We start from the raw sequence: 12,349 nt of genomic DNA, 5'->3' as shown, positions 1-12,349 counted from the left end.
GCCCCTTTTAAGTACTGAAAGGCTGCTATAAGGTCTCCCCAGAGCCTTCTCTTCTCCAGGCTGAACAAACCCAACTCTCTCAGCCTGTCCCTTTGGTTATCTTGATGGCCCTCTAGTGGAGGTCCAAGTCCAGAGGCATTTTGCTTGCTTGTCTTTTAAGCACAGCTTTTTCATGTATGTGTATGATTAATTTATTTTCTCCAGTTCTGCCTATTTTGTGCAACAGCATCCTTTGACAGGGCAGCCAGGGTGACCCCTACAGGCAGTCCTCAGTTGGTGTAAGTCTGTTTGCACCTATATTGTGACCTTGGGGAAGAAAGTTCAGTCTAGTCCCCTTTTGCATCCATCAGCCACAGGTTATTTACACCAGCTCCTTGAGGCTGAAAGTGATGGATTAAATGGCTTCTGTCTGGTTTATTCAGAGGAACTGGCTCTCCCTCAACCTATCTGAAGAGCTCCAAGGAGTTAAGGGAAGGTGCACCCTTCCAGGGTGGTCAAAGCCCCTCCTGCCCACACAGGGCACCTGCAACCCTGGTTTGCAGCCACTGCCACAGGCCAAGCACTGCGTACCTGCGTGTGTGCAAGTGCCTGTTGAGTCAAATCTACTCCACCACTGAAGCTGTTTTAGGGACCCAGCCTGTCCATATTCCACTTGTCCCACAGCCAGCGTGAATGCTTTCCCCAGAAAACTGTCATTATTCTGCGGGCTCCGGCTGCGTCCAACTGCATGCGAGTGGGAGCACAGCGCTAAGAGTCTGAACAGAAATTTGCAATACCAGCTGGCTGCTACATGTCACTGCTGAGGTCTCCAGGTTATTTCTTCTATTACAATAGCAAAACCTCCAGCTACTAAATGCTGTTCTTATTTTCCCGCCACAAAAGCAGATTCATTTACTTTCATTAAGAAGTTTCTCAAAAAGGCCCACGACCCTCCAGTGCCCATTGCCTGTGAATAGCTGCTGTGAAAATAAACAGTATGATCTTTTATTCTTGAAAGTGGCAGTTTGACAGTGGTTAAATGGGAAGTATACATTAAAGGTGAAAGAGAAACCGTAAGAGGAGAAAGGAGAGGAGTATGCACAGTGTAGGGGTGATGCAAAGTGTGCATTGCCTGAAGCTCTCCTCGGCCTTCCCGGCAATGGAGTTCTTCTTGGGACAGTTCCTTTGGTCATTCTTCCTATTACTCCTTCTAGTTTTCTTTTTTTCTTGAATGCTTTTTTTTAACACAAGGACATGTGTTAGAAAAAATAATATGGCTTTTAGAGTGTGAGTATTGCAAGAGGCTTATTTTCCTGCCTTTTCCAGGATTTATGAGCCATTTGCACATTCAGTTTTTTACTTGAATGAAAATCTGGCCAAATATTATCCACAAGCAATATATTAAGTTCTTCTACACACACAGTGGACTGTTCTACGATAGTGCTGTGGTATTTTTTATTAATTCTGAGGGCTTAATTTATGTCAACTACAGTAGGAGAAATCCACAAACTCAGCAGTGTTTTCAGTTAGAAGTCACTATACATCTGAGGTCACATTGTAGAAGTCACCAAACCACAAGTGATTTGAATGACTGACCTTCATTTGCTTCCTTTAGAGTATTTGGGGAACATTCTTTAAGAATCAGAGAAACTGTGTCTGAATTTTTCAACTGCTGTGTTTTTTCTTTTAGCTTCCATACAGATTTCACAGGATGTTTTGCAGACTCAGATTCATTGTTTTGGCTTTATAGGTACTGCAGGCTGTTTCCTCTTTAGACTTTAACAGTGTTTGTAGAACAGATCAAAAATCGGTACAGGTCTCAGGGCAAATTTATTAACTAAGCTACTTTTAACTTTTTTTTCTTTTTTTCTTTTTTTTTAAATTTGGAGTGGTTGGATTTCAAGTTAAATGGTTATTTTAACAAAGATGTTCAAGCTAAACAGATAACTATAGATAACTATTACCCAGCATGTCCATCATAAAAGAGGCACTTGGCTCCAAAGTTCAAGAAAGATTCTCACTAGTCGTTTTGGAAGTAAAGGGTACATACTTAACCAGTTCTGTGAAAGGAAACTTAAGCTTAGTTTAAAAATTGATTAACTGTTATGTTTACTTGTAAATCTTTTGTGTTGTTCGACTTACTACGTATTCATTAAAACTCAACCAAAATTAACTTTTCATTTTCTTCAATTAAAATAAGATTTCTTCATGTGTATTTTCAAATTCTGAAAGTATTCATTTATTTTTATTCCTTTTCACACTGTCTTATTAAAAATGAGAAGAATTCACCTAATTGTGTACTCACACATGTGTACATGTATGCATATCTAATTATGAAAATATACACAAACTGTTATGGATGGAAAGTGGAATAGCTATCAGTAGCCATTAAAAATAATAATGTACATTCTTCCGTGTACAAATGTATCCTAGATGGTGCCACATGTGCTCAGGCAGCAAGAACAACTAGCCCTACTATAGGGCATGCAGAAAAACTAAAGCGAAAACTTGCAGATCTTGGGTAAGCGTTTTGTTATTTTACATACTTATTCTTTTAATTAAAAGGATTGAAAGTAAAATTTCAAAGATGTTTTCTGATGTTTTCTAATATTGTTGTAGGGCTCCCTTGAGAAGGAGTTCAAACAAGGGCAAGAAGCGGAAAGAGAAAGAAGCAATTAGGGTGACCTGTGGCAGTAGGTATGGGTAAAAGACTGAGGATGTAAGAAATTATATGCCAGAAACACTGGAAAAACCTAATCCTCCTAGCCCATGGGAACATGAACTATCCCACTGACTTCATATACATAAGTGTTAAGCTTTGAGGTAACCTGCTGAGCTTATAAACGTAGATTTCTTAACTAATGAAAGACTAACATATAATCCGACAAGATCCCAGCTAAAGGGCGTAATACCTAGTTCCAGGTGTGAAGGACGTGGATTCAGTTAAATGTCAAGAATGCTAAGCAGACTTTATACATTCCCAAAGTCTAGAAAGGACATAGCAACTCAAAACCTCTTTCCATATAAAACAATTCAAAAGAAAACCTACATAGCAAAAGAGATATCTAAAGAAAGCAAACTTTCAGTGCTACTCAGAAAGTCATTGTGGTGGAAAACCAGTATGTAGTCATTTGTGGAGTTTTGCTGACATTCTAATATGCAGAGCCCCAGTGACAACAACATTGTGTAGCTCCACAGCATCAGAAAAGCAAAAGAAACCTTAGACTTTTGACTTACTCCCTCAGGCACACTGTGCTGAACTGCAATGTTCTGTCTCGGCACACATTTGTATATTTGTATTCTGCAAATATCTGGCAGGATCTTCAGTGATCTTAGGCAGCCGTTGTCACTTCTATGCTGGTGTCAGAAAAACCTGTTCCAGTTGGTTCCAGTGGTGCATCTGCTTGCAGTGTGCTTTGGAGTTGGTGGTAATCACTGCTGGATTTCTTTGGTGACAAGAAGAGATTTCTTAGAGCGAATTCTCTGCAACTCAGTGTAGCTATAAGGCAGCTAGTGCCCTCAGCAGGGTGTTAAACATCACATAACCATAGGGTGAAGGAAATGAATGTGTACTTGTTTTTAAGAACTCGATATGTTCTGTATACCAATGTAATATATTAAAGATATTTGTGAGATTCCGTAGGTATCTAGAGAAAGCAGGTCTCAGTGTAGAGAGATCAGTTGCTTATCAGAGTACTTCATAAATCAGCTATTTGTTAATATTTCTGAGTTTGGATACAGTTAATAAAAGCAAAATTTAATACTGCTTTCAAAGTCACAATTCATAAGCATTTGTAATTCTCACTGTGCCTCTGTAAACTGGAATGTTATTATTTCGGTACAACTTTTTAAACACCCATTTTCAATTCCTTTTGTTACTAACTCTGAGGAAGTTACCTCAGAAGAAACGTGAGGGTGTTTTCTCTACAGTCCAAAGCTGTATAAGCTCTTTGAAAGAAGGAAGATGATCAAAAGACATCATCCCATTACAATTACATCCATTACAGCAACTGATTGATGTAGAATTAATCATGCTGTCGGATGTTGCATGCATTGTTTTGCTGTTGCCAAAAGGTAGCATTCAGTACGTGTAAATAAAATCCTGAATTCTTTCCTAAGACTACCACTAATGTTGCTAAAAAATTCTGCATTTAAACAAGAAGCATCTATTCCTCTACCTGGAGCTAGGTGAATCAGGCAACATAATTTGGTTTTTCTTTCTGCTTTCAAGCAAGATTAGAGGATGAGGGAAGAGACCAGGACTGGATCAGATACATCTGCCTTTATGTAGACAAAGTGAGGGAGGATTCTTCTGCTTCCGTAGCTCTTTGACAACCTCAGTTCCATCCACACAGAAAAGAGGCTTCACAATGTGCAAAGCTCTAGTGATTATGTTAATAATGGCGTAGAAGCTCTCCAGAAGGTGGAAGTTGAGGGGAGATTTACATACATGAAATTTACTGATGGCTCCTAAGAGTAGTAGAAGTTTAAGGCTCTCAAACAGTATATATATTGATATAAATAATATGAGGCTATGACATATGCATAAGTTCTTTGAGGCAGACACTTTACATCGCTACTTTTAATTTACATAATATACTGTTGACATGATATATTTAACGACTAATTTAGGCAAATTGTTTCATAACTGTTATCTTTGCCTTGATCACATTATCCACTGCAATCTTTGTTACTACAAAGAGAGGAGTTGGTAGTATCACAGAGGTGGTTTTTCATTTTTCTATAGTAATATTTTTAATATTTAATATCTTTAAAATCAGTATAATAATATTCTACCAGTAGTTAGCTTTTGTAACAAAGGCACATCTCCATAGATGGATACAGGTGCACCTGGTTCATTCTGCCTGGGCTCGAAATCCAAGCCAGACCTTCTCTGGGAAGCAGAGCCTGCTGGGGTTGGTGCTGAGTTTAACCTGTCTCCTCATGCTGAGGCTCAAAAATGCACCAACACAACATGTGGCTTCTTGACTGGAGCTGGCTCACATCTGAACAGTGGGAGTACAAGCGTTTTCCATTTACTGGGTGTATGTTTAAGAGAGCTGGAGTCAGAAAAAGAATCAAAAGAAACCACTTTTATTTCTTTTGCTGAAAGATTTCAGGCATGCCCCTAGCGGCTGCATGCCGCTCAGTTCTTTAGTCACAGTTACAGGGAATGTCACTCCTTTTACAATTAACTGCCTCTGTAGCATTTTTTTTCTCTTGTTTTATAATCTAACACATAGTCCTGCTCCTTTCTCTTAAACAGGACCACCAGAGAGATGCTGCAGAAATCAGCAAACACTAAGTCATTAGCAGAGCGATCCTCCTCTCTCCCACACTGTGTACCATTCACATGGTATGGAGAGAGTGGCAAGGGATCCAATTCTTCCAGCAACCTGCCATCGCCTACCAGCTCAACTGAACCTTCCTCTGAAAATATAAGTCCAGCTAAAAAAGGGTCAAAGGTAGAAGATAAAAACTACCTTATTCCCACTGTGTTGAGTGGCATAATTGGCTTAATGTTTTTGGAAAAAGAACAGGCCAATATGTGAATACTACAATAAACAGTGCATGGTGTTCATTGTACGGCAAAACCTCATCCAAACAGAACATCGCTGTCATTGTACCATCCCAGATTCTGCCTTTTTACTCTGTCTTTATGTACATTAATTCAGTAAACTAACTGTGGTGTGCTGTACCGTAACAAAAGCAAGTGGTGCCAGTGGAAATTAGCATTTGGATCCACTGAACAAATGCTAGATTTTTGTATTCAATTATAGATATTTTCTGCATTCTTCAGGACTGATTGTGGGAATACCTGCCTATGGTCAAATGAGGTGTTTGCAAGTGAAGAAATGCTGTATGCCCGTCAGTCATTTGCCTTTTTTCCCTGCAGTAATGCAATCTGTTTGTCATGCATGCTGGATGTTGGATTTAATTCTATATATGAAGATGCTTGAACTGTAAATATGAACTATTGCAATTTAATACATCTGTGTGATTCCTTTCTGTGTGCATGAATGTTGCAGCATGATAACTCCTTAAATAACCCTTAGTTATAGTAATATACTTGGCTTTTTCATGTTTATTTTCACTTCTGGAAAATATTTCTTTGCCTGTATTTTCTTATCACTTGTAGCAGTTTACGTTTTATATTGGTCTGGTAGAAAGAAACAGATACGGTTCTCGACTTTATGTACAGGAGTATGAATCAGAAATGTAATTCCTCTCTTTTCTCCGAACACATGCATGTACATAATAGCAGTTTCCACAGGCGTTTCTTACTCTTTTGGTGCCAAAAGCTGGTGGTACCTGACTTCTGCTGTGCACCAAGCAATGCCAAGTCATAGTCGTGATTGTGTTACTTGGCAGGGAGAGCAACACCAGGCTGAGCAGTGAGAATCAGACTGGTAGAGAAGGCCCCAGGTGGAATCTCTGAAGATTAAAGAGAAACTAATTGGTTACCTGGCTTCTTTTGAAAAGAAAGATGGCGATTAGACATGTGAATCCTATATGTCCATTTAAACAAACGTTGTGTGAAAAATAATTTTTTAATGGGGAAAAAAGCAACTCCTTTTACTGTTAGTGTTAGGTTGAGGTTTTGGGGTGGAGCAGGGGTTGTCCTGCTGCCATATTAACTAGCAGGCCTTGGCTATCTTGTGTTTTGCTTATAGAAAATTAAATTTTAAAGACTTAAATTCATTGTAAGGCTGAAGCTTGCACAAAATAGAGGTGAAAGAAAACTGAAAGTACTTACAAGAGAAAAAGATGTTCTTCACACAACAGGAGGTAGAGCTGTTGAACTCCTGGCCTAAGAACGCTGTGGGGGCTAAAATTTTGCATATTAAGGAAGCTGCTCAGATTTTTTTCTTCTCTATAAAGAGATGGGTAAAGCAGAACAGCAATTCCAAATGTAGGTGTGAGAAAACTGATCATAAAACCATTTTTATATTCTCTGCAAAGTTTGCAAGCTTTTAAATTAGTAGTTTCTATACTGCTCTTCAGGTTTTTAAAGCACAGCATGATGCAGTATTTAGTTGGATTTCCAGAAAAAACGAGAGGACCAACACTTGATATTTTGGAAGACTTCTTGTTTTCGGGAAAGATAGGTCACATATCTTGGGGGGAAGGATAAAAGGATAACTTTTTTAGTGTTGTTTTTTGTTTTGATGCTTGGATCCATGTGAATTGAATTTTATGTACATTTTAATTCATTTAGATGTTAGATTGGAGATTAGAGGTGTCTATCATCAACTATATATTCAGTTTAAATGGAATATCTTGGTGTCCGTAATTTTTTTTACATTTTGTTTTTTATGATTCTCAGTCTATTGTGAAATACCTGTTAACTTTTATCTTCTTCTGAGAGTAATTTTGCTGTGTACCTGGAAAATATGTGCAGGCTTTTGCTGTTTTTTGCTGCAAGGTGTGATGTCTGTCATTGCATTGTTAAGAAAAAGCAGTGTTTGTTTTATGGTTATTATTTGAGTAAATAACACTCAATATCCAAAGTTCTCTTCTACTTTCAACTTCATTTTTTCCTAAAGGTATAGGCAAAGGGGGACGATCCTTTCACTTTTCTAGGAGATTATTTGGGACTCAAAAATGGCTTCACAAGATATTCTCCTTGCTCTTTCAATAGCAATTTTCACTTCTCTCTGCTAATTAATCCTCTGTCCTATTCTTTGTGCTACTGCCTGTGCTACGCTTGTCCTAAATATTTGGAGGACAGTAAAATGCTAGTGATTAACCCACAGAACCAGTAATTTAGCTCCAGGATGAGAGCCAGCATCTTAAGAGGGATTGTTTTCAGGCCCGTTTGCTATTAATTGAGGCATCAGGACAGCAAAGGTGTCTCTTGAAGTACACAATGGTAAAAATACTGTGTATTTAACAGTAGTATTTAACAATACTACAAATTAGACTTCCTCATGTGTATTGTAACTGGTTTGGTAAATGATCGAAATCACTCCTGAACTATGCCAACCTGAAAGACAAAAAGCAAATTTCCCTTTTAGATGCACATATTGGATTGTTTGTTCATTCTGACTCATCTTTTTCTCCACAGAATTTCACGTTCAACGATGATTTCAGTCCCAGCAGCACAAGTTCAGCTGATTTGAGTGGTTTAGGAGCAGAACCTAAAACCCCAGGTTTCTCGCACTCCTTAGCACTGTCATCAGATGAGGTATGCTGATGAAATTGTTTAAGGTGGGAAATAGTTGGTTCCTTTCTCCCATAGCATTTGGTTGATAATTACTCAAATAACAAAAGGGTATTTTTTAGGCAGTAGCATGGGAGAAGATAATTAATCTTGGTTTCTAGATTATAATTTTTCTTGGTTGTATAATAATTACTGGAAATAAAGGTCTTATGGTATTATCATAGGAAAGCAGGATGCAGTTGGTTTACTAAGAGATACTATATCCTCACACATTTTAATGCATTTTTCCTACATTCTAAATAATGCTCATGTGGACCAATACATATGCACACACGTGCACTAAAATAGACCTAATTGAGACAATTTTGAGGTAGTAAAGATAACAGTATAGTTTGGTAAATATAGTTGAGATGTAAGGCACCTTCACCTAGACTAATTTTTACCCTGATACATTAAAATAATAATGACCTGTACACACAGTAATTTTGTATTACTGTACCTGAATGTACATATATCGATTAGAATATATATGTCTAAATCCACTTTGCATTCTCTTCGTGCTTGCTTCACATAGTGGATTTGAATTCAGTTACTTCAAACCAGAGATTTTTTGAAAAATGATAATGTGAAAAAGCATTCCTAACCCTGTAAATTGGTGACATAATTGAGTCAAATATAATAGATTGACAATACTTTTCTTAAGATACTAGTTTTATAACCCAGTTGTCAATGAAGCTGCATGATTTGACAGTAGCTGACAGTGTGTCCTGTGGACTCAGGAAGCCCATGCCTTGTTCTCTTAAAAACACTCAGTAAGAACTTCATATTTTTAATGTGAGGTTTGAACAAGTGCTTTTCTAGAGAGAAGGAAATTGAGGTATCTATGTCTTCTTTTTTTTAATGATGGTTAGGTTTGTGCTATTGTTGCCTGCATGCTTTGCATGGGTTTAAGGAATGAGAGCTGTTCCCTGCAACCCAGTGTGCCAAAATGCAAGTCTACAAAACCAGCCGTTTACTTTAGAGGTTAGTCACCTCTAAAGGAATAAAGGTAATAAAGGGCAAAAAATTGTAAGAATCATAGGAGAGTGTAGACAGGAGTCTGTGTATTCTGTGAATTACTGTAAACAATAAAGCCACAGTTTCTGCTTTATTTAGTATTAATACTCTCTTGATAATACATTTCATTCTCTTACCATGTTCCATTCCTCTTGTATATTTTATTGTGACAGTGCCCTGTTCCAAGTGGTATTCAATTAAAAGCTTGAAAATGCTTTCATTTTGCTTGTTCAGCTCTCTACTTTATCACTTTAAAAACATCAAGCCTGAACAGGTCTATAAAAATGAGTGTGTTTTCTCCCTCCTCTGCTGTGTGCCAAACTGCAGCCTCTGAATCAGGCCGGTGTTCAGTAACAGCTGCAGTGGAAACCTCCACAGCCACCCTGGCAGGCGATAAGGCCAGCATTGCCCTTCAGCCTTCTGTGGCTTATTGCTGTGAGCGCTCCTTTGCTCAGACTTCTCTAGCAGATCTAACATGAATATTTGAAGGAGATTTAAAAAATGAAAGGGGGAGGGAACTCAGTTCTTGCAGGTTGTTCTCCTCTAATTAAGGAGCTTTGTCTCTTGCAATAGGAGCCATGAGAAAGGTTCCCGCTGGTTCTAGGATGCCAAGACCAAGAATTCCAAGGGCTTTTCATTGACACAGTCTCAGGTTTAGCTGCCAAATCATGTGTGTGCTGAGCTTTCAACATAACCTCTCTGCTTCTGGAAATAATTGTTTTAAAGAAATCTCTTTGGTTTTGAGTAGCCCTATCTGTTTGCAAATCTTGGTGCTGCTCTTGCCTGAACTTTTACATGCTGTTACATGTTCTGTATTTTGTTTCTATAATGCTTTTCTTTCCCATTTCTTCGTTGCTCCCTCACTCAGAGCCTGGATATGATTGATGATGAGGTGAGATACTAGTGTGCTGTTGTGGTGAATTGTGTGACCATCACGTGGCAACGTATTGTCTCATTTGCAGATTCACATTTCTTGTTTTACGGTGTTATATGGCAAAGCCCCTTGTTTGAGCAGAACACACAGATGTCACTGGCTCCTCTCGCCTTGTCTTCAGTTGCCCTCTCCATTCTGCTAAGAGTTTTTAAGACCATAGCAAATTGCAGTTTTTGCGATATGCTGGAAGGGAGAGAAAGGTCGGTGCCAGAGTAAATCTACCAGGCCAAGCATCAGCTGCATGGAGCTCCCGCCGGCGATAGAAATAGAAAAAGATAGTGCTTAAACCGTCTTTTCCCCTTCCCTGAGAACTGGACAGCCAGAAGCCGAGAGAGCTCCCAGCATCATCTAACCCAGTGTAAAAGCTGCTCTAACAGCAGACAGCTGCCGCAGCCTACAGCAGCTGCTTTGCTGACCGCGGCTGGGACAGAGCAGCTTTTGTGTCAGGCCCCACGGGTGTACCCCTGGGCAGAGAGAGTGGCAGAGTGGGGACACGGGGCTGCCCCAGCAGCTGACAGCCCACCTACCCCTCGTGGTGCTGTGTCCGTGCTCTCCTGCTCCTCCTCCTCCTCTGCTGCGCAACGTGGTGGGAGCAGGGCCAGGGCTGTGGGGCCTCTGTGTGTTCCACACCGCTCCTCTGTGTCATCTCATTGTCTTCCATAGGTAGCATCAGTCTCCCTGCCTGTTTGGTGTCATCATGTTGAACTTCAGACTGGTTTTCTGAGTTTGGTTTTTTCCTCTGAATTTCTTGTTCTATAGCTTTAACACATCATAAAGATCTGTGAATGAGCATGGGAAGTGGAATGCAGAATTCAGTGCATCCTTTAGAAACGTTCTAATTCAAAGGATAAAAATCTCATGAGGGAATGGGAGCATGCGTGTTTTGAATTGTGCCACCTGGCCTTTTCAGTCCCTGTTTGAGTTAAAAGGAACACCAGATCCTTTTTCTTCTTCTGTTTAGATGTAGAAGACCTTTTGGTTACCTCATACCAATTCTTCAGTATCTGGTTAGGTACAGATGCAATATAGTGGTGTGAAATTGTTATTATTGTAGTGTAAAGATAGTACAGATACCTCTGCTTGGTTGCTGGTGGGTTGTACAGGAAAATGTTGTTACTTGTTCTTGGTACTCTTTTAATAATAATGCAGCATGTTTTTGTCGCAGATCCTCGATGATGGACAGTCTCCCAAGCACAGTCAGTGTCAGAGTCGCGCTGTTCAGGAGTGGAGTGTGCAGCAGGTGTCCCACTGGTTAATGAGCCTGAACCTTGAACAGTACGTTTCCGAATTCAGTGCCCAAAACATTAATGGGGAACATCTCCTTCAGCTGGATGGGAGTAAGCTCAAGGTAATGGACTAACGACTTCAGGACTGACTGTAGTATTTATTGTCACTTCAGGTCATCTGAAAGGAAGAAAGAACTCAGCCAGAAAGCAGTGTATCCCTGTGTGTGGACTGGTGACAGATTAGAATAATAAACACAGAGTATAAAGCCACAGCAACACTTTAAGAAATTCCCATATGCACTTGGAGCTTCAGAAATAGAGGGCATTTGCTTTGTGAAAACTCTGGGTGTATATAACATACCTATATTTGTTGTATGCATCAGTCATATAGCAGCATGCATAACTGGTATTTGCATGCATGTATTTCTCATCCAGCTCTGTTTCGCAAAAGGGTGATTCAGTTGAGATAGTAAATAGAAATACATCAGAAGTAGCAACTGAAAAATGGCTTACTGGAGTACTGGAGGCATAAGCTGCTTACCAGCTGTACTATCTTAGAACTAAGTACAGTTTTGATGTATAAAGTATGCATTGTTTCTTGTAGCGAAAATATGAGCCTACTTTTGTCAACAATAATTACAGGAAGGAGTTGTGGGAGGCTCAGCATATCCAAAAGTCAAAGTTTGGTGTTTCCTTTCTCAATTTTTGTACTGATCTGTCACTAACCCTGAGGGTTTTAGAAGCGAGCAAGTGAACTTTTGACTAAGGCATAGCAGTGAGAATTGGGCAGTCTTCTATGTAGACTGTTTCATCTTTCTTTGACTCATTTGATCAATGAAATCAACATAGTCAAACTGTGGTTGCAATGAGATTTAATTTTTTTAATATTCTGGAAGTGGAAAGCATAAAAAGCAGAAGTATAACATATTATTACTTAAGCTTCAGGAACATATCTGAGCTTGTCTCAGATTTGCTTAATTGTGATAGTCT

At 39.2% G+C, this 12,349-nt stretch overlaps 1 protein-coding gene across 6 annotated transcripts in view; it reads left to right on the top strand.

The window, feature by feature from the left end:
* The window catches only part of PPP1R9A (protein phosphatase 1 regulatory subunit 9A), a 143,869-nt gene that overhangs the window by 125,324 nt on the left and 6,196 nt on the right, over positions 1-12,349 (top strand). For 4 of the 6 annotated variants that reach the window (XM_082044356.1, XM_082044353.1, XM_082044355.1 and 1 more), the window contains 5 exons: positions 2,413-2,500; positions 2,599-2,676; positions 5,246-5,444; positions 8,048-8,167; positions 11,299-11,481. In XM_082044356.1, coding sequence (XP_081900482.1) covers positions 2,413-2,500; positions 2,599-2,676; positions 5,246-5,444; positions 8,048-8,167; positions 11,299-11,481 — 668 coding nt within the window. Of the gene's footprint in view, positions 1-2,412; positions 2,501-2,598; positions 2,677-5,245; positions 5,445-8,047; positions 8,168-11,298; positions 11,482-12,349 lie in introns of those variants that run through there. The other 2 variants (XR_014183217.1, XM_082044357.1) reach the window with 2 other exon arrangements.

Source organism: Streptopelia decaocto, assembly GCF_964273445.1.
Source record: "Streptopelia decaocto genome assembly, chromosome: 2".
In the NCBI taxonomy this organism is placed as follows: Eukaryota; Metazoa; Chordata; class Aves; order Columbiformes; family Columbidae; genus Streptopelia; species Streptopelia decaocto.
The sequence above is the reverse complement of the archived record's forward strand: the minus strand, read 5'-3'. Positions and strand labels throughout refer to the sequence as shown.